This window comes from Bos indicus x Bos taurus, chromosome 12, assembly GCF_003369695.1.
Source record: "Bos indicus x Bos taurus breed Angus x Brahman F1 hybrid chromosome 12, Bos_hybrid_MaternalHap_v2.0, whole genome shotgun sequence".
Taxonomy (NCBI): Eukaryota; Metazoa; Chordata; class Mammalia; order Artiodactyla; family Bovidae; genus Bos; species Bos indicus x Bos taurus.
The window spans coordinates 35,465,161-35,490,434 of NC_040087.1; the positions used below are offsets into that span (position 1 = coordinate 35,465,161).

Genomic DNA, 25,274 nt, shown 5'->3' on the forward strand with positions numbered 1-25,274 from the left:
CTCTTTATTGATAATGTATTTAGATAAAAAGATAAAGCAATATAATGTTGATATTATGACACAGCTGTTAAAGTAGTGCTGTAAACTGAGACTTGCAACTTTTAAATAGGAACCTGTTGTTTTGCTAAAACTGTTAGAGACTTTTGCTTCATGTAATAGTCTTTTGGGAAAACTTACTTTTGTCTATCAGGAAAAGAAAAGCGTAATTACCATTTGTGTATCATAGACTAGGTTTAAAGAGAATCATAAGTTATTAAACAAGAACTTGAAAAAGATTTTGGAATCATGGAAAGAAGGGATGTGATGGTCACAGAAGAGGAAAAATAAAGAAAGGCACAAAACTGGAAAAGAAGGAGAAATACTGCTTCATTTAAATTTTAAATCATTTAAAATTATTTTCTTAAGAGGAAAAGCGCTAGATTTCTGAACTTTAGTGATGGTCTTCTCCTTTTGTTTTTAAAGTATTCTACATTAAGAATTATCTGGGAGAAGTGTATTTCGGGGTCACTTATACATAGATACAGACATAAGTAACTGGTAATACCAAATCAAAAGTTGAATTACCTTAATTCTCTACATTATTTTGAATCTGCAGTTACAGTCCAGATCTGCGGGTGACTGGTTGTGTTCACGCTGTGATAAGCTTCTAACTGGCTTTTTAGTTGAACCGTGGTGTGAGCACACATTGTCAATAGCAGTATTTCAGGCAGCATAGGGGTCCCTATTCTCTCCTTTCATAGGCAGCAACTCCAGCCATTTCACAGGACAGTGTGCTAAGAACATGTGTTTCTTGTTAGAACAGCGTGTTTAAAAATTTGTTTTATTTTTTTGTTTTTATGTTTTAAGTTCATATGAAAATGTGTCTGAGGATAATTATGTTATTTTAGTAGAGATGTTATTTATAACTGAGTCATACAATTGTGTCCTGTTGTACAAACTGGAGCACATGTTCACTCTTACTGTGAACACCTGGTGTTATGTGGTGGTGCTCAGCTGAGCAGTAGAGAGAAGGTGGGTTAGTATGCAGGGTCTAGAGTGAATCCTCGGGGAACAGTCAGCATGCCTCTTGGCCAGGCATGTTACCAGTGAGCTTTCTCAGCAGAAGGCAAGCATCATGCCAGAGATAAAGAGCCTTTCCAGGTTTGGAGTTAGAAAACAAAACTCATCTGGAACTTTAAAATACTTGTTGGGGAAACATATTTTCTGATGGTGTCAGATATTAAAGTCTGAGGTCTTCTTGTGCTGTGGAGAGCATGTAAGGAATGATGATTCTAAAACTAGCCTGGTTGTCAACTTTTTAAGGACATTTTCCCATAGAGACTGGGCATAGGAATCAAGTGTGTTTAAAACCAGCCAAGATCAAGAGCAACTAACACTGAAAGTAAAAGATTTGAGGATTATTTTGCACCTGATGTTTAGGTGAGCCATTGCATGTAATTAATTCCATTTCATATCTGGAAAAAAGCCCTCTCTCAAACTTTTACCTGTTTCCTCTTAATATGAGTAACTGCTATCTACAAGTATTTATGGAGCATATGCTGTTTGTAATTGAATGAAAGATAGGAAAGAGACTTGAATAAGTGCCTTGGTCTAGATCTTGTTTCCTTTTGTAATACCTATTTTTGACGTTATCACCTCTCACTTACCAAAGGACCTGGATGAAGCCCTTGCTGTTTTATAACTGGCAGGCTGAAATGAGCTTTTCCATGTGTCCAGGGCTAGCAGAGTCCGTAAATGCCCTCTTTGCTTCCGCCCCCAGCGCCCTGGCTCTGTGCTGGGCCTTCCAGGGGCCTCCATTACTCCTCACCTGAGAGCCGAGGGCGTTCGCTCTGCCTGGGCGGCTGCATGAATGAAACCCAGGGCAAGTGGCCTGACCATTCTGTCAAGGCTCAGTGAGTCTGTCGCACAACTCCTCTGATGTGAAGTAGAATCTTGACACCTTAGTGAGCATATAGCATATTAAGTTCTGTTAGTTTCCTAATTGAAAGTATGTAGTGATTATACACATTTATTTTGAGTATTAGATTTGGATATCCAACAGATAACAGTTTATTACCATTTTAATGTCAGATTGTGACTCCTTAAAAAATAAACTGAAATTGTTTAATGTTTTTGTGCATCTTTGCTCAACATAGTACTCAGTGTAAGTATTTAATAAATATTTTTCATTATTGAACAATTTAAATACCCCCAAATTGCTTTTAGTTAGTAAAATGGGACATTGCAAGTTAAGGAAATTAACTTGGAAAGAGTAAGTGAAGTATTTTTAGTAAAATACAAAAACTTTATAGGCTTATGCAGGTGCTTTATTTCATGTGTTCGAGCCTCCTTGTTTTATGCCCCAACCTTTTATTGTGGAAAATTCCAAAGATGCACAGAAATAGAACACGCAGCTTCAACAGCTGTAAGCTTTATTTCATGTGTGCTCTTCCAGCCCCAGATTATTGTGAGGCACGTCCTAGACGTCAGATGAGTCCACCACAGACACATCAGTGTGTTTCTCTAAAGGGCGATCAAGCCCCGATTGTAGACAGCTCGTGGGGAGACCTAGTGCTCAGTCATTGTGTTCCCTTCTGGTGGAGCCGTACCCCAAATGGGAGCCTTGTGAGAGGACGAGGTCGTGGAGGAGGTGGTGTCTTCCCCACCATGTACAGAGCCCCGCTGCTCCTGACTCCACGAGAGGGCAGACAGAGGAAAGGGAAAGTGAGCTGAATGGAACCTGGTTTGAGTTTCACTTTCATTTAGCAGTCACGTGAAGGCAGACCATTTCTGGGGTGACTTTTCAGAAGCAAACAATGGCTTCTTTTCTGAAGGAGCTCTCAGTGCCCCTCCTTGCTCTTAAGACATAGAGTAAGATTAGATATTTATTAAGCAAAAATCTTCTAAAACATTTCGAGAGAATTACCTGTAATGTTCTCTGTTAATGATTTGGGCTTTAATGGAAATATAACATTTGAATTTATGTCTAATTTTTGCCACCTGTAGTTTTGGATAACCTGTTGAAGTTTCTCACTGGGCGATGAGCACGTGACCTAATTGATACATGTTTGTGGGCACTTGGCTCCTGCAGATGGGGTGCAGTGCTGTCTCTGTGTCCACACAGCCTTCTCCTTTCTCAAATCCTCAGTGGCTTTGTCCATGTCTCCAAGTGAGTTCTGTTCAGAGACACCTGCAGGTGTGTCATGGTGACTGTGTGGCGAGGACAGGATTCTGTGTGAAGCAGCTAACAGTGAACGCCTGAACACTATAAACATTGGTTTTTAGTCTGAGATAGAGTTTGTGCAAACAGATAACTTCTTTGTGTGCAGTCGAATGCTCTGATGTGTGGGACTTGTTCTCCTTCAGCACCACATGTATTTGCTCTTCCTGTTCTCTTTTTTTGTTTCCCAGAAAATGTATTTCTTTGGGGAAAATGCTGTTTTTCCAAGGAGACTGTATGAGACTTGCATTTTGTATAAGTGATTTTAGCTGCTGTAAGATCCTGGAGGGAAGTGATGGGATAAGAATGCAGGAGTTGATTTTTCTTTCTTTCTTTTTTTTTTTGCCTGTGTTTTGGCATCTGTTTTGCATTGGTTTCCTTCTGTTGCCACCACTCAGATCGCCTATCCCTGCAGCATGACATGTAATTATAATGGAACTGTTATCTGCATTCCTGTAGCATTCTTTTTTTTCCAGCACTTAATGCCTTTTATTCCTTAGCTTCAGGCAGGAATTGTGTAGCATGTGTGAAGAGGCTTAAACTGTTTCCATTACATTCTTTCTGGATGGCTCTGTTATATTTAGGCTTACATTTTAGACAAAGTCGGAATGTTATTGTGGTTGACCTTGACCCCAGATAACTGGGCAGACATTATATAGCCATGTTTGAGTCCTCACAGAACGTGCTCCTGAAGCCAACGGAGTCCTGGCGGGAGGCCCTCCTGGACAGCAGGGTCATGGAGCTGTTCTTTACCGTAAGTCCTGCCCCCCTACCCCCGCCCACAGGGAGGCCACAGAAAGGTGCCATGGGAAGGCCAGTTTCTATATTTCTCTTAAGCGAAGCAGGACAGATTGCTTTTCTCCTCCGAAGCCTTCTCTTCTAATCAGTATACTGCTTAAAGATTATATAGACATGTTTTTGCTGGTTTATAAGAATGTTATATAATTAGGATGGGTTTAATGTCATAGGGCTCAAGGTGTTTGGTCTTGGGACCTCTTTACACTTAAAAATTATGGAGAACCCCAAAGAGCTTTTGTTTATGTGGGTTATAGCTAATAGTATTTATATTTTCCGTATTAAAAATTCAAACTTGAGAACTTTAAAATATAAATTATTAATTCACCTAAAAATAGCAATATCAGACCACTACATAGTAACATAAAAAGCATTTCAGTGAGCAAATAGCTACATTTTTAAAAACAAATTAAACCTTTAGTGAGAAGAGTGGCATAATTGACATTTTTGCAGATGACACTGATGTCTGGCCTCCTGGCCCAGCCCTCACCTCTGCTCCTTGTCTGGTTGGTTGCAGCTTTGCCATCACATTACTGACATGTAGAACGTTTGTGTGTTGGAGGTGGGGGTTGGGCAGTGGGGGTGGAGAAGGCAGGCACTGCCCTCGCTGCCCCGTGCTGAGAGGAGTGTTGACCTATGACCTGGCAGAATCAAGGAAGTCCTGGGGACCCTGGGCCACATGAGAAGAGCTCTCTGGAGCAGTACGCTTTGTTGCCAGCCGTGGGCTGAGTCAGTGTTCTTGAGTAGCAGTTCACTTCAGCTGTACCTCTGCTTTAAATAGTCCTGCTTATTGTTTGCTAAATAATGAAGAAGTTAGGAACCTGTTCTCATCTTTGCCCAAGAGGGCCCCTTGTGTAATAGGCAGAAGCTGGGGAAAATATGTTTGTGTGTCTCTGATAGAGTGTGGGAGAGTGTGTGTGTGAGTGTGTGTATGTTGGATGCTGGTCTGCAGATACATTGCAAACATCCACGTTAGTTATAGCAACTGGGACAAAAGTGCAAACAAAGACCATTTTAAAAAATGATAAGCTATTTTGCTAAATCCCAACCATTAATTATAGTTTACCTTTTCATTTGTTTTAAAAATGCTAGTCACCAGCCTTACAACTGCTTGCCTATTTATACAGCATTTAAAATATTGTTGGCATTAGATATATATTAAAAAAAAATAGCAAGAACAAGGTTATTCATCCCTTGGTGTACATAAAAATATTTTTCTGTAGAAATGTTCAAACTGAGTATTACCTTGCATTTTATTCTGTAAATCCAAGAAGTAATGGGTAAAAACAGTATTAGTATCAAAGGTGATTGTAACTACACTTTAACACTCTGTTGCCTGCCTCCTCGGACAGAAATTGTTTTGATGTGGATCCAAGTTCAATTCTCTGTATTATTCATTTGACTGAAAACAGTTTATGAAAAGGTAGAAAACTTTCCGGCAGTGCTGCAAGTGGCTCCTGGTCTGAACAGCTGTCTAGACGCGCAGCAGCTGCCCCTGTCAGCTGGGAGCCACCATGGGCAGTCACTCAGCCTTGAGAGTTAACCCTTTTGCTTTGTTATTTTAACAGTTTTGTGTTCTGTGGCCTGTTACTTTCATGTATGCACTTCATGAACAATTTAAATTTTGCCATTTGTTAGAAAAATGTCAGTGACTAATCTTGTTTCATTTTTTTTTTTAAGTTTACTTTTTAAGTTTCAATTCTGTGAATTTATTGCCTCTTTGCAGCCTTTTTCCACAGATTGTTACTCTTCTCTAGGTTTGAATTGCTGCACTTGTATGTACTGTGTCACGGCCTCAAGACCTGGATGTGGCCCTTCTGGGTTCACGAGGCTGGATGGCCTTCTGGCCCTTGCAGGTTGACGACTGATCCCATTTTCTCCTTTCCCTTAGGTGTTGGAAAAGCCCCTTTCCTTAGTTTTTCCTTTCTGATCTTCCATGTGGTCTCTTCTTCACACTGCTTGCTGTGTGGATACTGGTGGTCCCTTCTCAGCTCTCGGCTTCGCAGCCGTGTGCCATCTTCTTGTACTTGTCTTCTGCTCCTCACCCATCTCGCCCCACTCCTTGTCTGTGTTCAGTCCCAGAGCCTTCTGGTCCCGTGCTCCACCAGGCACTCGACTAGAGGTCCACAGACATCTTTGATTCCCCGTGTCTCCGCAGAGCCCAGCATCTTACTCATGAGCCTTTCTTTACTCTGTATTTCCTGTCTTGCTTCTCCACTCCCCTACCTCTTTAGGAGAAGGCAGTGGCACTCCACTCCAGTACTCTTGCCTGGAAAATCCCATGGAACGGAGGAGCCTGGTGGGCTGCAGTCCATGGGGTCGCTAAGAGTAGGACACGACTGAGCGACTTCCCTTTCACTTTTCACTTTCATGCATTGGAGAAGGAAATGGCAACCCACTCCAGCGTTCTTGCCTGGAGAATCCCAGGGACGGGGGAGCCTGGTGGGCTGCCGTCTCTGGAGTCACACAGAGTTGGACACGACTGAAGCGACTTAGCAGCAGCAGCAGCAGCAGCCTTTCTTTATCCCTCTGCTTTCCCCTATTCAGGTGTTGGGTTCGGGTTTTAAGTTGTGTAATGTAGTTCAGATATGGTGAACTCCTGTTTACACAGAGCTCCTGTGTGATGGAAGAAGGGCAGGAATCTACATCTTCTGTAAGAATCAGTCGTTGATTTATCATGTGCTTTATGTGGTTCATGTTTCAGGAAAGATAAGCCCGAACAATGAAGTCAGGCTCTGAGGATGGTTTATTTTATTTTATTTATTTTGTTTAATGACATGGTCCACATTGGCTATTTCTTTTGCTTCCTCAGGGCTAGACCAGGATCCAGCGACCACTTGGCTGATGAAGCAGCCCTCTGGGGCCCCAGACTGTGTTGTCTGTCACATTTAAATGTTGATAAGGTTAAAAAACACAGTGAGAGAAATGTAGCTACAGCCTTCAGATAAGGCGCTTAAGAATAGTTGTGTTCAGAAGTTCTTGAAGTAGAGTGTATACGTGCACTTGTGCATTGTACTTTTAATCAACTTTATATAAAACTCAGGATACTTCGAAAAACACTGTGTTGCTATGGACCAGGGAGCACCTGGCCAGGTGAGCTGCTGGGCTTCGCAGGTCGTGAGTTCTCCAAGGCAGCTTCTACTCCACCCTCTGAAGACAATCAGACAGCAAAAACTCCCTGACAGCTGTTAAGTCATGAGTTCTGTGTAATTTTCACATGTCCTAAAATACTGTATCATTCTTCAGTTTTGTTTTTCCCAGCCGCGTACAAAGGTAAACAACGTTCTTACCTCACAGGTCACACAGAAGCAGGCAGAAAGCCAGGTCTGGCCCGTGGGCTGTGGGTTGCCAACCCCTTTTCTAAACCAGAGAAGGTAACATGTCAGTAGATAAATTAATTTTGTGACTTGTAGCGAGTTTCTAATATTTTAACTTTCTTAGAACCTTAAGAAGCTCAGGAATTGAAGACTAGTGGAATCCATCTGAGAACTGGGGGTGTGTAGGTGCTCCGTGTCCCAGCCCTGCACCAGTGCATACTTGGGAAACATTCTACCTTCACACAACTTATACGTGATTTGTAGAATCAGAGTGAAATAATCTGAAAACCATGTATAAATGTATACATTTTGACATTCAGAAAGCAGAGAGGTTTGTGTAGGGGAAAGGGGGCTGGAAAACTGAAATGCTTGTGGAAAGTAGAAGATGGCCGTAGTAAGTGTGGTCGATTAAGACAAGTTTCCTGTGAGTTCTCTGAACCATTTTCATGGGTTGTTCTGGTTATTAAGTCTGAGAACATTAATGACCTTCATCGGAATGCTGTATGCCAGGTGTTTCAGAGCAGTATTGCAGAACTGAAATAAAATCTAGATGAGGTTCAAAGTGAACTTAAATATAATCTAAGTAAATTTTTTAAAAAATTTATTAATTGCAATGATGTAGCATAAAATGAGATTCGGACAACTTGTAGGCAGTCTCAGAGTTAATGGAAGACTGTTTATGTGTTGTTTGAACGAGCGTGCTCCTAGGGATGGAGGGGTGCGCTGGTTTTCTGAGTGTGACTGTCTGCATCCACTGGAGCGCCATCTGTACGCTCCTGCCTGAACTTCGCTAACTTTAGCAGGAGCCTGGGTGAGGCATAGTTAGCATAATACAGACGACTGTCGTCCTTGCTGTTTTTAGAAGGAGCAGTGTGCCTGACTGGCCAGCATCTGTTTCTCTCTTTGTCACAATAGGCTGGAGACAGTTCAGTTTTCACAATGTAGGTAGCCCTCCACTGAAGACTAACTGATACGTTTAAAATCATGGCCTGTAACAAGCAGTGCACTGAGGCACAATTTTCAAATTTAACTTCGGAATCAGTTTTCAAGAAATAATCAGCTGCAGTGAATTTTTCTCTCCCTTCATTTGGCATGATAGAAACGTGACCCGTATAAAAGAGGAATTTATTTTTATGGATTAGCTCATCTTTCCAACAGGTACATCGAAAGATCAGAGAGGATTCTGACATGGCCCAGGACTCGCTGCAGTGCCTTGCACAGTTGGCGTCCCTGCACGGGCCTGTCTTCCCTGATGAGGGCGCTCAGGTGGACTACCTCGCCCACTTCATCGAGGGCCTGTTGGGCACCATCAATGGGTAGGTGTCCCAGCTGGGAGCGGCCCTGGCTCTCCTGCATGGTTCTTGGTGGAGGGAAGAGAAACCAGTGAATCCCCTTAACCCTCTGAAGTAGAGTTATATGTGAAGTGAGCACACAGAGATGTGCCTTTGGAACGAGTAGGGGGAAACCAGTTCCCCCTGCTCCACTTAACGCCGGTGCCCACACCTTGGGTTGTAGGATTGAGATAGAAGACTCTGAGGCTGTGGGCATCTCCAGCATCATCAGCAACCTGATCACCGTGTTCCCTCGCAACGTGCTGACTGCCATCCCCCGAGAGCTGTTCTCGTCCTTCGTCAACTGCCTCACGCACCTCACCTGCTCTTTCGGGCGCAGCGCTGCACTGGAAGAAGTGGTAAGTGGCTCCTCTTATCACACGGCATCCATCTCTCCGTCCATCTCACAGTGAGGGCTGCTGTGCTTCTGAGCACTGCTCACAGTGAGTCATCGTTTTAAAGGCATGTGTTCTTGTTTATATGTGCAAATTATTTGGCGATCTGTGCTTGGAAACATGGCTTTTAAAACATTTGTGATTAAAATCACTTTCAGTTCAGTTGCTCAGTCGTGTCCAACTCTTTGCAACCCCATGGACTGCAGCATGCCAGGCTTCCCTTATTGGTCTAAGTAATTATTTTTAATTACTTTTGTTTATTTTTTATAATTTTATTTATTTATTTTTGGCTACATGGGCCTTTCTCTACTTGTGGCAGGTGGGGGCCACTCTCTAGTTGTGGTGCTTGGGCTTCTCATTGTGATGGCTTCTTTTGTTTGGATCCTGGGCCCTAGACCACAGGCTCAGGAGTTGTGGTGCACAGACTTAGTTGCTCTTCGGCATGTGGAATTTCCCTCATCAGAGATCAAACTCGTGTCTCTTGCATTGGCAGGCAGATTCTTTACCACTGAGCCACTTTAGCCCTGGTCTAAAGATTTTAAGTTGAGATAATTTAGTACATGAATATAGGAAATGGAGTGAAATGTTTATATTAAATATTATGCTGAAAGCCTGTTTTAATATTAAGCTATTTGATTAAGTTTAAAGGGTGCTGTGAGCTTTATGGTATGGTTGTGACTATATATAATTTTAAGTGTTTCTTGAGAATTTAAAAATCTTGGGCTTACCTGAAAATTGCATAAATATAATTTGGTTCAAATAATTGTAACACTGTTTATTTTGATTAGACTATGCTTTTGAAAATATTTTTGGTGCTATGGTTTAATAATATACCTTAGTAAATTTTAATTTACATTAAAATGAAGACTAGTTCCAGTACTCAGAGATGTTTCTTGGTACAGATTTTAAATGCTTATCTTCCAAGTTTTATATTTAATCTAGAAAACATGTGCTAAACTTTTTGACAACAAAGCTGCATGTGTAATGATTACTGTGAATAACTCCATTAATCTTGGGAAGTAATTGATTTTTTTCCCTGCAAAGTAGTTATTGTTGAAACTAATTTTTTTTTTTATGAAATGTAAATCCGTTTCAAAGATTGTAAGGGTAAGAAGAATATTTGTGAACATTTGACAGAATTTCAAGTTAAGTCCTAACGGCTGTTTTGTTGGGAGGTCTGGCAACATGCGTGGAAGTGTATAGTGTCCCTTTTTGGAGGTGTCAGAGCGTGAAGAACCCAGGTGTGGCTGTGTCCGTACTGTGGGCGCCCCGTGGTTTGATGGGGAAGGAGCCAGGCCAGGAAAACATTTGTGTGTTGGAAAGTGGGTCATGGAGGAATAGACATTTACAGGCCTCACGTGTGAGATCTGAATTTCTGGGCAAGGAAAATGATGTTCTAAGTATGGAAGTACAGGGAGAGTTAAAGGAAGCTTTACTCAAATCTTTTTCAAGTGATCACAGATTCTGAGTCACTAGGGCTTCACATCCTGAGTCCCCCCTTCCCCTACCCCTTCCCCCTTGTCTTGTTTTCTTTTCTAAACCCTGGGGGTTAAACAGTAGAATAAGCACGTTTAGAAACGCAGCTGCTTTTTAGTATCTGTCTGTGGGTTGAGGAATCTTCTAACCATTTTATAGAGGAATTGCCGAAAGATGCATAACATTTTTGGTTTGCAGATTTTGAATTTGAGCATTTATTTATTTTGCCTAGGGAACTAACAACTTGGAAAACATTGTTTCTGCCAAGGTTTGACATAGAAGTATTGGAACTCAGAGGGCCTGGCTGCACTTGGAGAGATTGGGTGTTTCTTGTTCTCTCTTCCTTTCTTTTAACAAATTGATTTCTTTTAACCTGTTTATGATGTTTAAAAAATGGTGTTAGAAACAGTTGGTTATCCATCGAAAAAAGCAGAGGGAAAAGATTTGTCTAATGCTTTCCATGACTCATAGCAACCAACTTGGCAAGGGTTGTACTGCTTAAAAGACTACTGTTGGAAACAACTAGATCTAATGGCCAGGGTTTCATAAGGGAACACTTGAGTAAGGAGGCCCGGCCACCTCAGGGCAGGTGGGCGAGTCCCAGCGATGCTGGCCCTTAGGAGGGCTGCTGGGTCAGTCCAGTTCTGTGAATGTTTATCCGTCATCTGTATTTCACCAGGCACTGTGTTTGAAAAATACATTCTTTAGCATTAAGAATTTGGAAAGTCATATATGTTTCCAAAAGGAAAAAGTTAATCTAAGAGTGTAACATTAAAAATTCTCTGAAAAGTTATAGTTGAGACTACTTATTCAGAGGCCGGGAATACTGTCATATGCATGGGTGCTCTGAGTCAAATTAATTCTGTGCTGTAAGGACTGGCTAGAAAAACAAGAGAATGAATTAATTTCTATTGCATTTGACATTCAGAGACTTCTCTAAATTCTTTTTTTTATTTATTTATTTGGCTGCACCTGGACTAGTTGCCGCCCACAGGATCTTCAGTTGCAGCATGAGAAGTTTTAGTTGCAGCTTGAGGGATCTGGTTCCCCAACCAGGGACTGAACCCGGGCCCCCTGCATTGGGAGCATAGAGTCTTAGCCACTGGACCACCAGGGAAGTCCCTAAATTCTCTTTAAAATGGAGAGATCATGACTTTTTATTTGTAACATTTCTGTGTTTTTTTCTCTATGTTGCGATTTTTGCTTCATATGATGCTGCACTTGGAAAGGGGCTTTCCAGGTGGTGCTGGTAGTGAAGAACCTAAAGAACCCGGCTACCAATGCCTGAGACGTAAGAGGCGCTGGGGTCGGGAAGAGCCCCTGGAGGCAGAAATGGCAGCCCACTCCAGCATTCTTCCCGGGAGAATCCCATGGACAGAGGAGCCTGGCGGACTGCAGTCCGTAGAGTCACAAAGAATATAGTCACAGAGACACAACTGAAGTGACTTAGCATGCATGCATACCAGAAAGAGTATAGCAGATGAACAACAGCACAAACTGTTTCAGTTCTTTCCCTCTTTAATCTTTTGTATGTCCTTGCTTGCTATTTTACACTGTATATTATCTGATACATGTATTACATATGTCTTATCTGTCATTGGACTTGTAGGTTATGGCAGTGCCTATAAAATTTAAACTTATTGTGAAGTATTTTGTTCATGTCAAGTAAAAACTTTATATATGTGTGTGTGTGTGTGTGTGTATAAACATTGTGAAGAATAAGATGAACAGCTGTGTGCCAGCCATGCAGATATTACAGTATATCGCTGGGGCCTTTCCCCCTTCCACCTACCTGGAGTTCCCCCTGTTGTCATAAGCACGGTTTATATTGCACAAGTTACTTCTGCCAAATGATTTTGTATCGTGTTTGCTAACGAGCGCTGCCAGGGTACCGGGCTGCGCTGTTGGCTCCTTTCCACCCTCTGTGACCTCGACGGTTCTGCGTGCTCGCCTTCCCAAGTCCTCCTGAGAGCAGAAGAGCAGCCCCTAGCTGTTTACAGGAAACAGGAGTTAAGCAGGCTTTTCATTAGTGGTGCAGCTCCATGTGAGAGCTGATGGCTCACAGCCACTTACTGTAGTTTTTATGTCTGTGGATCATAATGCTTTTCTTAACTGAGTCAGGTAACTCATGTTTATATATAAAGACAATACTCCCGGGCAAAGAGAGAGCTTCCCAGTTCTGTGAAAATGATTTGGAGTTGTCACGTTGGTTTTTTGCTGTTTGTAGAAAAAGGTCTGCAGGAGTTGTCTGCAGCATAGCAGTCAAGTGTTAGAACCACATTGGCACCGTGTTTTATCTGGTATACTTTTACAGTATCTGACATAAGGCACTCATGCATACTTTATTTTTATAGTGGGGTTTTAGATTCATAGCAAAGTGGAGTGAAAATACAGAATTCCCACTCCTCCCCCCAACTCCCAACACACAGCCTCCCCCACCATCAACATCCTACCAGAGGGTGCATGTGGGACACTTGATGAACCTACCCTGACTGTCACCAGCACCCCGAGCCCACGTCTTTGTCGGGGTTCACTCTGTTGTATGGGTCGTGGGTGTGGATGTATGTGATAAGTGCATCCGCCATAATGGTTTCACACAGAGGAGTCTTACTGCCCCTAGCCCCCCCCTCCCTGACAACCAGGGATCTTTTCCTTTTCTCCAAAGTGTGGCCTTTAAATGTCATATAGTTGGAATTGTACAGTTATGCTAGATTTTAATCTGAAATTCACATGCATGTTAAAAGGAGACCAGATTCACATACTGAAACTTTTCTTCCCCAAACTTCATTTGGCAGTGTTTTCATAAACAAAATTAACCACTATTTCTATGTGTCCAAATGGTGGTTCTTGTTGTTCAGTTGCTAAGTTGTGTTTCAGAGATTTTTTGACCCCCAAGGATGGCAGCGTGCCAGGCTTCCCTGTCCTTCACTATCTCCCAGAGTTTGCTTAAAAACTCACGTCCATTGAGGCAGTGATGCCATCTAGCCATCTCATCCTCTGTCGTCCCCTTCTCCTCCTACCCTCAGTCTTTCCCAGCATCAGGGTCTTTTCCAGTGAGTCAGTTCCTAGTGTCAGGTGGCCAAAGTATTGGAGCTTCAGCATCAGTCCTTCCAATGAACATTCAGGACTGATTTTCTTTAGGATGGACTGGTTGGATCTCCTTGCATTCCAGGGGACTCTCAAGAGTCTTCTCCAACACCCAAATTTGAAAACATTGATTTTTTGGTGCTCAGCCTTCTTTATGGTCCAACTCTCACGTCTGTACATGAGTACTGGAAAAAACCGTAGCTTTGACTAGACGGACCTTTGTTGGCAAAGTGATGTCTCTGCTTTTTAATATGCTGTCTAGGTTGGTCATAGCTTTTCTTCCAAGGAGCAAGCGTCTTTTAATTTCATGGCTGCAGTCATTGTCCACAGTGATTTTGGAGCCCAAGAAAATAGTCTGTCACTGTTTCTATCTTTGCCCCTTCTATTTGCCATGAAGTGATGGGACCAGATGCCATGATCTTAGTTTTTTGAATGTTGAGTTTTAAGCCAGCTTTTTCACTCTCCTCTTTCACACTTAACAAAAGGCTGTTTAGTTTCTCTTCATTTTCTGCGAGTAGGGTGGTATCATCTGCATATCTGAGGTTGTTGGTATTTCTCTGGACAGTCTTGATTCCAGCTTGTGATTCATTCAGCTGGACATTTTGCACAATGTACCCTGCATATATAATTTAAATAAGCAGGGTGACAGTATACAACCTTGACGTACTCCTTTCCCAATTTGGAACCAGTCTGTTGTTCCATGTCCAGCTCTAACTTGCTTCTTGACCTATATACAGATTTCTCAAGAGGCAGGTAAGGTGGTCGGGTATTCTATCTCTTTAAGAATTTTTCATAGTTTGTTGTGATCTACACAGTCAAAGGCTTTAGTGAAGTCAGTGAAGCAAAAGTACATGTTTTTTGGAATTTCTTTTCTTTTTCTATGATCCAGTGGATGTTGGCAATTTTGCCACTGGTTCTTTTGTCTTTTCTAAATCCAGCTTGTACGTGTGGAAGTTCTTGGTTCATGTACTGCTTGCTTGGAGAATTTTGAGCACAATCTTGCTATCATGTGAAATGAGTGCAGTTGTATGGAATTTGAACATTCTTTGGCTTGCCTTTCTTTGAGATTGGAATGAAAACTGACCTTTTCCAGTCCTGTGGCCACTGGTGAGTTTTGCAAATTTTCTGGCATACTGAGTGTAGCACTCTGAACAGCATCAACTTTTAGGATTTAAAATAGTTCAACTGGAATTCCATCACCTCCACTAGCTTTGTTCGTAGTGATGCTTCCTAAGGCCCACTTGACTTAATACTCCAGGATTCTGTCTCTAGGTGAGTGATCACACCATTGAGGTTATCTGGGTCATTAAGATCTTTTTTGTGTAGTTCTGTGTATTCTTGCCATGTCTTCTTAATATCTTCTGCTTCTATTAGGTCCATACCATTTCTGTCCTTTATTGAGCCCATCTTTGCATGAAATGTTCCCTTGGTATCTCCAGTTTTCTTGAGGAGATCTCTAGTCTTTCCCATTCTGTTGTTTTCCTCTATTTCTTTGCGTGTTCACTTAAGAAGGCTTTATCTCTCCTTGCTATTCTCTGGAACTCAGCATTCAGTTGGGTTTATCCTCTTTGCCTTTCACTTCTCTTCTTTCAGAAATTCATAAGGCCTCCTCAGACAACTATTTTGCCTTTTTGCATTTCTTTTTCTTGGGGATGGTCTTGATCACTGCCTCCTATACAATGTCACAAACCTCTGTCCATAGTTTTTCAGGCACTGTATCAGATCTAATCCCTTGAATCTATTTGTCACTTCTACTGTACAATCATACAGGATAGTGTTTAGGGCATAAGCTTGAATTACTGTGATATTGAATGGTTTGCCTTGGAAACAAGCCGAGATCATTCTGTCATTTTTTGAGATTGCACACAAGTACTGCATTTCAGACTCTTCTGTTTGACTGTGAGGACTACTCCATTTCTTCTAAGGGATTTTTGCCCACAGTAGTAGATACAGTGGTCATCTGAATTAAATTCACTCATTCCCATCCATTTTAGTTCACTGATTCTAAGATGTTGATGTTTACTCTTGCCATCTCCTGCTTGATCACATCCAGTTTACCTTGATTCCTGAACCTAACATTCCAGGTTCCTATGTGATACTGTTCTTTACAGCACTGGACTTTACTTTCTCTACCAGACATCCGCAGCTGAGTGCCATTTCCACTTTGGCACAGCCTCTTCATTCTTTCTGGAGCTATTAGTAGTTGTCCTCCCCACTTCCCCTGTAGCACATTGGACACCTTCTGACCAGGGGGAGATCATCTCTGGTGTCATATCTTTTTGCCTTTTCATACTGTTCATAGGGTTCTTGCAGCAAGAATACTGGAGTGGTTTGCCATTCCCTCCTCCAGCGGACCACGTCTTGTCAGAACTCTCCACGGTGACCTGTCCATCTTGGGTGGCTCTGCATGGCATGGCTCATGGCTTCATTGGGTTATGCAAGCCCCTTTACTATGACAAGGCTGTGACCCATGAATGGGTTCAAATAGTTACCAGATACAAAAGCAGACTGTTTTCCTGAGGCTGGAGAGCTGCAAGTTCACTCCTCTGTACACTCGCAAGTTAAATATGGGTGTTGACGTGTCAGTGCTGGTATCATCTTTTAATTACGTTCTCCACCCTCTGTTCCCAGACGAAGTGAGTGGGGTCAAGTACCCCCCTAAGCTCCAGGGCCTCTCTAGAGCTCTTCTGGCAGTGGGCCCAAGGGCCCCTGGGCACAAGCAGTGTCCAGCTTGGTCCCTTCGTCAGCTCTGGGCACGTGCTCTGGCTTGACTGCTGGGTGCTGGCCAGAGGGGTAGTGGAGCAGGGCCAACGCATTAGGAGAAAGTGCTGGGCCGGGTTTCAGTTCTTTGATTAGACTGAAAGATTTAGCTGCCAATTGTCATCAGCCAAATTTCTCACACTTTGCCTGATGAGTCACTTGTGCTGGTTTCCAAGTGGAACAGAAGGCTCTGGGAAATTTGCAGTGCTTATTTTAGATCTGCTTCAGGGAGGGGGCTGAGTGTCCGATGTGATCCTGGTTTGCCTCACATCAGGGCTTTGTGCGAGGGACTGTGGAACGCTCTTCCAAGAGTAAACAGCTTCTAACTAAGGCTTTTACAGGTTTTTTTGTACTTCTCTGTGTCAGAATTTCAGATTAAACATGGTAAGCGTGCATCACATATGTGCTGAGGAACAATGCGGAACATTGCTTCTTCCTCCTGAGACATGGGCTCAGAGGATGCTCTTCCTCTTAAGATATGTTACCAATCTGTTTATTTTGGCAAGATAAACTGTGTTAAGACTTAACAAATGATGTCTGCAAAGCACATGCTTTGTGAAGTGTATTGACAGGCCGCACATGTTTCTCTGGGCGGAGACTGTCTTGTTGATCCCCCTGCTCCATCCTTAGTTGGCTCTGGGTTAGAGATTTGTGTCGAAGGCCCATGGCCAGCTGCTCTGCTGCTGCTCAAAGCAGATCCAGCACTTACCTGGCCGCTTTATGTGTCTTTCTTGAGTCCTGAGAACCAGCATCCACGATTGTGTTATAGCATATACAATACAGATGAAAAATAAACAATAACAAAATGCCCACGTGTGAGCCCTCAGCCTAACTGAGAATATTACTGGCTGAGTAATATTCCATTGTACATCTGTACCACATCTTGATCCATTCATCTGTCGATGGACATTTAGGTTGCTTCCATGTCTTGGCTATTGTGAATACTGTGGCTAGGAACACATTTGTCTTTTTCAGATGTCTTTTATCATCTTTTTATAGTTGTCAACATATCAGTCTTTCACCTCTTTGGTCAGGTTTATTCATAAGTATTTTATTTTTTTGTATGTGATTTTTAAAAGGGATTATTATAATTTTTTTTTTTTTTTTTTACTTTCTCCTTCTGACTTCATTAATGCATTGTTTCCCTCTCATGTCCTGCCGCAGAGCCCGCTCATTAGTTTCTGAGGCTGCTCTGCACTGATGGGGGGCTCCCGAGGTGAACATGGGCTCAGGGCCACGCACACACCCCACACCCCTGACTGTGGCTCCGACCACACTCCAGCCTCTTTGGCCTGTGCTCACCCCAGGTCTGTCTGCACGAAGATGAGACAGCAGGTGGTGGCCAGGACCCTGTGTGCACATCTCTCTATTCTGCCAGCTGCGGTCTGTGCTGCTCCCCCAGCTGATGAAGGGGGACCCCAGGGGGGAGCACCTTATATAGATGTAGTTTAAATGAATTTATGGGGGGAGATGAGCTTCGAGTCCTTCTCTTCCACCATCTTAATCTCCCAGCCTTAATCAGATTCTTAAGCTGTTTCTTTCATCTGGTTTATTTATTTATTTATTTTTTTGCTGTTGGATTGCAAGAGTTTCTTATATATTTTGGATATTAACCTCCTATCAAATATATGGTTTACAAATATTTTTTCCCCATTTGTTAGATTGTCTTTTTGTTTTGTTGCTGTTTTCCTCTACTGCCAGCAACATGCATCAAATAGCCCTTCCTTTCCTAATGATTTGTAAGACTGTTACTGTCATATATCTAGTGTTCACATGCTAGTTGATCTTGCTTGAGCTCTGACCACTTCCATTGGTCAATTAGTCTGTTTTTGCACCTGTGTTTTGTTTTAAGGTGATATCAGTTCCCACTGCACCCTGGATTTTCAGGAGGAATTTTGACTGTGTTAGCTTTTTTATTTTCTGTAAAAATTGTGTCAGTTTTTCAAGTTGGATTGTGCTTGGAATTATAATGATTCTTTAGTGAAAAGTGGACATCTCTACTGTATTAATTCTGCCCATAAATGTGGTATTTCTCTATATTAAGGTGTAATTTATTACCTTTCAGTAAGGAATAAGTTTTCCTTTAGTGCCTTCCATTCTTGTTGCTGTAATAAATAGTATCTTCTGTAAGTCTCATTTTTGAGATTGCTGCTGGCATGGAGAATTGAAGTTGGCATTTGTATGTTGATCTGATATTTACTGACCTTTCAGAATTCTTATTGATTCTAGTGATTTTCCTCTGCGGACAGTCGTGTCATCTGAATAATGGCAGTCTTCCTTTTTTCAGTCTTCACCATTTGTATTTCTGACGCTTAGTGTATGGTTCATTTATTATGGTGCAGTGTTGAATCAAATGGTAATAGAAGACATCTTTTCTGGTTCGTCATTAGGAGTAATGTTTGCTAACCGCTTTTGAGCTCTCCTTTATCAGAATGAGTAATAGGTTTTTTGTTTGTTTGTAAATTTTTAAATTGGGTCTTCACTGTGGCGCGTGGGCTTTCTCTACCACATGGGGGCCTCTCGTTGCAGAGTGCAGCCTCAGTAGTTGCCGCGTGCGGGCATAGTTGCCCTGCGGCAGGGGAGGTCTTAGTTCCTTGACCAGGGATGGAACCTGTATCCTCGGCATTGGAAGGTGGATTCTTAACCACCGAACTACCAGGGAAGTCCCACTAATAGATTTTAAAACATGGTTGAGTATTGAATATCATTAATTGTGTTTCTACTTGATCTGTTAGTGTGATCAGTTGGTTTTATGGATTTTTCTTTTGTTAAAGTTGCCCTTGCATTTCTGAGTTGAACCCAGCTCAGCCATGTGTCATGGCCTTTTGTGAATGGCTGGGTTTGTTTGGTGTCAAGGTAACATCACTTCCTGAGTTATGTCTTTCTCATTCTTGTTTCCTCTTCTCTGGATCAGTCTCTGTAAGATTGGTTGTTTTATTTTTGTTTTTTGCTAGTTTAGTAGATCTCACCTGTAAGTTTACTAAGTTGGTATTTTCTTTGGGGGAAGAATTTAAGCTAAAAAAATCTGAATGGTTAGTTATGGGAGTATTCAGGTTTCCTTTTTTCCTTGATCCAAATATGAAGACACTTTTTTTTTTTCCTAATAATACATTTATTAGAATGAAACATGCCTATTTCTTACAATTTTGTTCTTACTGTTATTTCAGAATACAGTTTTAATGTGAAAATGGTATATGGTCATTGGTAAAAGTAATTCAGATAGTACATGAAATTAAAATTCTCCAACATTCCATCATTTATCACTTTCTTGGCATCTGTTGATTCACATCCAGATCTATGTAATACCTTTATATAATCAGCATCTCATGTCATTAATTGGAGTTAGAAATCGTTTTTAATGCAAAACCTTAGAGGAATGATTCAGTGACTGTTTTCAGTAATGCTGCAGCAAATACGCTCATGCACAAATCACAAGTTAGACAGACATTCTTTAATCAGCTCCATTTTCAGATAACTCCTCAAATGGTGTCTTGTTCTCTGTAAGGTTTCCCTTCACAGCTGCCCTTTCATGAATTAGGCAGCCTTTAACAGTGGATGTGTCCTAGAGAGAAAGAACTTGGTCATTAAAACTATAACAGAGGTTATTGTATTTTTTCATAACTCTCTTTGTTTCATACAAAATTTCTGATGGCTTATTAAAAAAAACATTTAGAGTGAGATAATCTTTTAGAACTTGCAGAAGGCAATTAGATGAAAGAGGAAAGTAGAAAGTCAAGCCTAGAGAAAATGAGCAGTCTCAACAATCAGGCTATAGTGTCTGTACCTACAAGCCTGACTTTTTAGAAGGGGCTGGAGATACCAGGTCCTTAGAAGGCTCTTGCGGGAAAAAGGGGAAGCACACCTGCTCCTCAGAGGCATGCTCCAAATATTCGGTAAAAATAAAGATGGAAAATGATCTCCTGCAAAGCTTCATGTCGTGAATGACATTGATCCTCAATCCCATGGCAACAGATGATGTCTGAATAGGTTTTATTTGACTCTTTAACCCTCACTATTCCACCAGAGTCTAGCATTTGGATTTCTTTTTGAACAGTTCTGTTTAACCATCAGTTTTCATTATTTTTATTCTTTATTATAGACCTTAGAACAAAAAGAACATTTGTAATTATCTTAGCATAAGCCCAAAATGCATTGTGGAATTTTAGTGATCTGATTTCCCTTATATTTTGAAGCGTTTTGCTATTTCTTAATCTTAGGAAGTAGTTCACCATTACTCATCAATTCCCATCTATAATAAAAAAGAAGCTAAAAGAATAAGAAAATGGAAGAATGATAGAATCACCTACCAGGTTAGTGAAACAGTGAAATGAATCATCACAAATAGAATAAATAACTACTCTTTATGACTTCAGTTTCCTGATTGCATTTTCTAAAATATGGTACAATCTTTCAAGAGGTCTTGAGATGCCATCTTTTTTATGTCGTTGTTGTTAGCATTTCATTGGATGCTATTTGAAATTCAGAATTTTTCACTTTCTGCCCAGAGTATCAAAGAGAGAAATTTTCAGAATAAGATGTTTCACAATGCTAAGCAGAAGATGAATGTAGAGACAGCAGCTCTCTGAGCTCTAATAATGTTGGTAAAACTGATGTGTAAGTGAAATCTGAGACAGTTTTAGGCGATCAGTTTTCCCAAGCTCAACAATTTATGAGCCAACAGTCTATTTCCAAGAACAAAAAGAAAATATGGCATTCCCATCCAGTCAGTTATTCCATGGAAAAGCGTCACCCAGTATTTTGTGAGTTTAAAGTTTCCTAAAGATTACTGACAGTAGTCCTTCATCTTTTTTGATGTTTGTGCAAAAGAATTTATTTAATAGGGTTTATAATTGCATTGATGGTGAAAGCAGTGTGAAAGGAAATAACTGATATAATGGAAAAATTGGCTGAATTGATCATTTTTATTGGTATTTAGGAATTAAGCGAATATATATTACTGCCCTTATGGAACCAAGAACATGGCTGTCCTTCAACAAAATTACGAGCTGTCAAGGTTTGAAAACACACCTTCTGATGGTGCGTGAGCAGGAAGAACCAGCATGAGGAGGACGCTGGGACCTCCTGGAGTTAGACTTTACAAGTGCAGTTGGTCCTTGTTGAATGTGGATTCCATATTTGCAGATTCACTTTCTTGCTGAGAACTCTTTTGTGACCCCCAAAATCAGCACTAGTGTGAATTTTCTTGGTCATTCATGGGCATACGTGTGCAAGAGAGTTACAAAAACCATGATCCACCCAGCATACTCGTTCTCAGTACAAACAGCTGTCCTCACCATCTCCAGTGCTGCATTTTTGTGTGAAACGGGGTTCCCCAAATTTTTGTCAAAAAATACTGATGTACTTACAATTCGATGGTCTTGCTGTTTCAGATGGCTTCCAGGTGTTGTGCCCAAGTGCAGTGAGGCTGGGGCGTGCCTTAGGGAGAAGATGTGTGTGTTAGGTGAGCTTTGTTGAACAGGCTGCTGGCCGTGAATCAGCACTGTATGTGAAGTAAGGTGTCTGTGCACAAAAACACACGTGAAACAAAGTGATGTATGCGTTTGTCCACCTTTGCACAGTGTAAATGCAGTGACCAGAGTGTTTGCTGATTCAGTGTTGGGTCAACTTTACAGGACGTAAATACCACAGATACTATGAGTTGACTGTTTACAACATGAGTATGTCCTAGTTAGTTGCACTCAAATAATGTTGCTTGTTTTCAGTAAAAACATCTTCACGACCAGACAAATAGGAATAAAATTTGGGTTTGCTATTTTTAAAAAGTATTTGTTAATTTATTGATTTATTTTTGGCTGCCCTGGGTCTTCATTGCTGCTCGTGAACTTTCTCTCGTTGAGATGCTTGGGCCGCTCGTTGCAGAGCAGGGGCTCCAGTTGCGTGGGCTTCCGGGCTTAGTTGCTCTGAGGCATGTGGGATCTTGCCAGACCAGGGAATGAACTCTGTCCCCTGCATTGGCAGGCAGATTCTTAACAACTAGACCACCAGGGAAGCTCTGGGTTTGCTGTTTTAAAATTCTTTATAAAGTTATCTAATGAAGATTTTTTTTTATTTTCACTTTATTCTTTTGTGAAGTTTTCACAGATTACTTTTAAGTATTTTTTCAAAAAATTAAAGCTTCCTTTGATCCATAAAATGACCATTTTTCTCTGTATTCCCTAGGTTAATAAAAGCTAAAAACATAAAACACTATTGCTGGATGCAGTTCCTCAGGTGCTTACCTTCTCCTGTCTGGAGGTGGCATTTGACGTCTGGCTTAATTTGGAATTCTTGAAAGAGATCTTCCATTACTTCCTTCTTTGAGTCATTGGCAGATTGCTGGGATAACAGTCTGAGGTTGTCCTCTGATGGAGGTTCCAGAGCTCTTGTAGCTTGAGGCTAGAAGACAAGCTGTAGACCAAACCTGAGAGACACCATTATCACAGCAAATACCAACCCTGGGATGTGCATTTATCTCTTGTGACCTTTAGTGTGTCTTCTGCGATTATTTGTTCTCTTCTCCCTTTTTTTCATTGGACTTAATGTAAAAGTCTCTGAATGCTCTGTTATTTATGTTTTTGAACATAGTGCTTGACACATAAGTATTCTGGATTTGACTGATCGGTGATCTGGTGAATTTGTAGATGAACAAATCAATGCAAAGACTGAATTGTATACAGTCCTACTAATTAATGGCAAAATTCAGGCGTGGTTTCTTACTGGCACGTGAGAAGAGTGAAGTGTCAGATGCTGCGCTCGCAGAGCTGCCCGGAGTCACTCAGTGTGGACTCTTCCTCACCGAGAAACCCTCTGCTCTGAAGTGATCTTAGGACCCAGCCTGTCCATGCTGGGGACTTGCTATCCAAGCCTGACACCCACCCCCCACACCCAGGTCTGTCTGCTCGCCATCTGCTGGCCTTCCCACGCGTTCTCACTCGTGCTTCAGTCTCCTCAGGGCCCTCCTCGGGCTTCTCTGAGGCCCATCCTTGCCTTTCCAGTTTCTAATACAATGTCATGGAGTATGTACAAGCCCTAACAGTTCTCTTCTTGACAGAGAAAAATGTCAGTTATCTTTGCTTGAAAAATACATGATCTACAAAGTGCTGAAAAGTTAGTCTTTTACAGAAATGAACATTAATTCCTATTTGCCTAAGAATTTAGATTAAGTTAGAAAGTTTTTAGAAAATCTAGTAAAAAGCCTATACATATTTACTGCAGTGTTCAAATTGATCAGTTAATTTGAAGATGGGATCAATTAGCTCGATCATTGTTTGCTGATTGGGAACTTTGTTGAAGGCCAACCCATGGACCTGTCTGCGGTGACTCCATCTCACTGGTGTCTGTCTTGTGAATGCCCCTTCCTCCTAGCTGGACAAAGACGACATGGTATACATGGAGGCGTACGACAGGCTGCTGGAATCCTGGCTGACGCTAGTACAAGATGACAAGCACTTCCATAAAGGCTTTTTCACCCAGCACGCAGTCCAGGTGTTCAATTCCTACATTCAGTGCCATCTCGCTGCGCCCGATGGCACAAGGAATCTGGTGAGTTTTAAGCCAGGTTGTAGTTAAAAATCTGTTTCCTCGTGGGCTCTCGTTGGTCTGTTTGTCCCATCACACATGATACTAGAAATTTAGGCTGAGCTCTTTCCAAGGGCTTGCTGAGAGTGCCAGATGGAGAGCAGGCATCTATGCAGGTTTGTGTTTCATGGGCTGTGGCTTCTGGTTCTCCACTTCTCTTTAGTTCTCAGTCACCTGCTGTGTCTTGCTGATTGTCCAGTGACACCCAAGGGGTGATGGCTCTTAATGATGTCAGAGCTCCTCAGAGACGACAGGAACTCCACTCCATGTGGGGGGTGGGGTGTAGGTGTGCACTGGCCATGTTACCTGTGATCGGCGGGAGTGGTCAGACCCCTCACTTCTTTCTCTTCTAATTTCCCCCCTTTAGTAACTGGGTGGGCAGGCGGGCGTCCCCAGCAGCTGCACTTGAAGGTGCTCCTTCTTGAAGGTCCTGAGGTTCTGTTCCTCAGCATAGGAACAGGCTGGGTCCTAAGATCAGCTCAGTCTTTATTTCTTTTGTCAATAACAGACTGCCAACGGAGTGGCCTCTCGAGAGGAAGAAGAGATCAGTGAACTCCAGGAGGACGACCGAGACCAGTTTTCTGATCAGCTAGCCAGTGTAGGAATGCTAGGACGCATTGCTGCAGAGCACTGTATCCCTCTCCTGACAAGGTACACACGGTCCAAAGACACCCCATGGAGCAAACACCCTGTAGTCACATGCCCCGGAGAGCTTTAAGTGTTTAAAGACTGTAAACACCCCCGCCCCGGGCACAGCACATGGAACAAGTGGACAGAAACGCACTCGTGGTGGCGTTCCTTGGCTTGTACATTTGGAGCCCAGGCACCACAGCATAGATGACAGACAGATTATGGAAAACGTGGTATGAGAAACACTGGACCCATATCAATAAACACTTGGAATAACTGGTTTTCAAATGCCTGTTGTAAACCTTGATTGTTTGTAAAGTGATGTTTTAATACTATGTCGTAAACAATAAATCACAATTCTTATAGCGCCATGAGAACATTGTGTATATAATAAATATTTCTGTATATGTGCTCTGTGCTAACATCTGAATCCACGCTGTCAGTAAATGGGAGTGATAAGTCGCTCTGGTCTTTGCTCTCTCAGCCTCATGAAGGCATTGGTGTCTTCCCTCTTGTAGTCTGTTAGAGGAGAGAGTCACACGGCTCCACGGGCAGCTCCAGCGGCAGCAGCAGCAGCAGCTCCTCGCCTCGCCCACCTCAGGCTCCGCCGACAGCAAGACGCTGGACGACCTGTACGAGGACATCCACTGGCTTATTCTAGTTACAGGTCAGTTGCTTGTTTCTCGGCCTGTGTTAATAGCAGCAG

The 25,274-nt window shown here is 42.1% G+C and overlaps 1 protein-coding gene across 4 annotated transcripts in view; it reads left to right on the forward strand.

Moving 5' to 3' along the window:
• The window catches only part of XPO4 (exportin 4), a 92,736-nt gene that overhangs the window by 45,840 nt on the left and 21,622 nt on the right, over positions 1-25,274 (forward strand). For all 4 annotated transcript variants that reach the window (XM_027557601.1, XM_027557602.1, XM_027557603.1 and 1 more), the window contains 6 exons: positions 3,841-3,953; positions 8,470-8,627; positions 8,827-9,001; positions 23,726-23,902; positions 24,447-24,589; positions 25,087-25,235. In XM_027557601.1, coding sequence (XP_027413402.1) covers positions 3,841-3,953; positions 8,470-8,627; positions 8,827-9,001; positions 23,726-23,902; positions 24,447-24,589; positions 25,087-25,235 — 915 coding nt within the window. The remainder of the gene's footprint in view (positions 1-3,840; positions 3,954-8,469; positions 8,628-8,826; positions 9,002-23,725; positions 23,903-24,446; positions 24,590-25,086; positions 25,236-25,274) is intronic.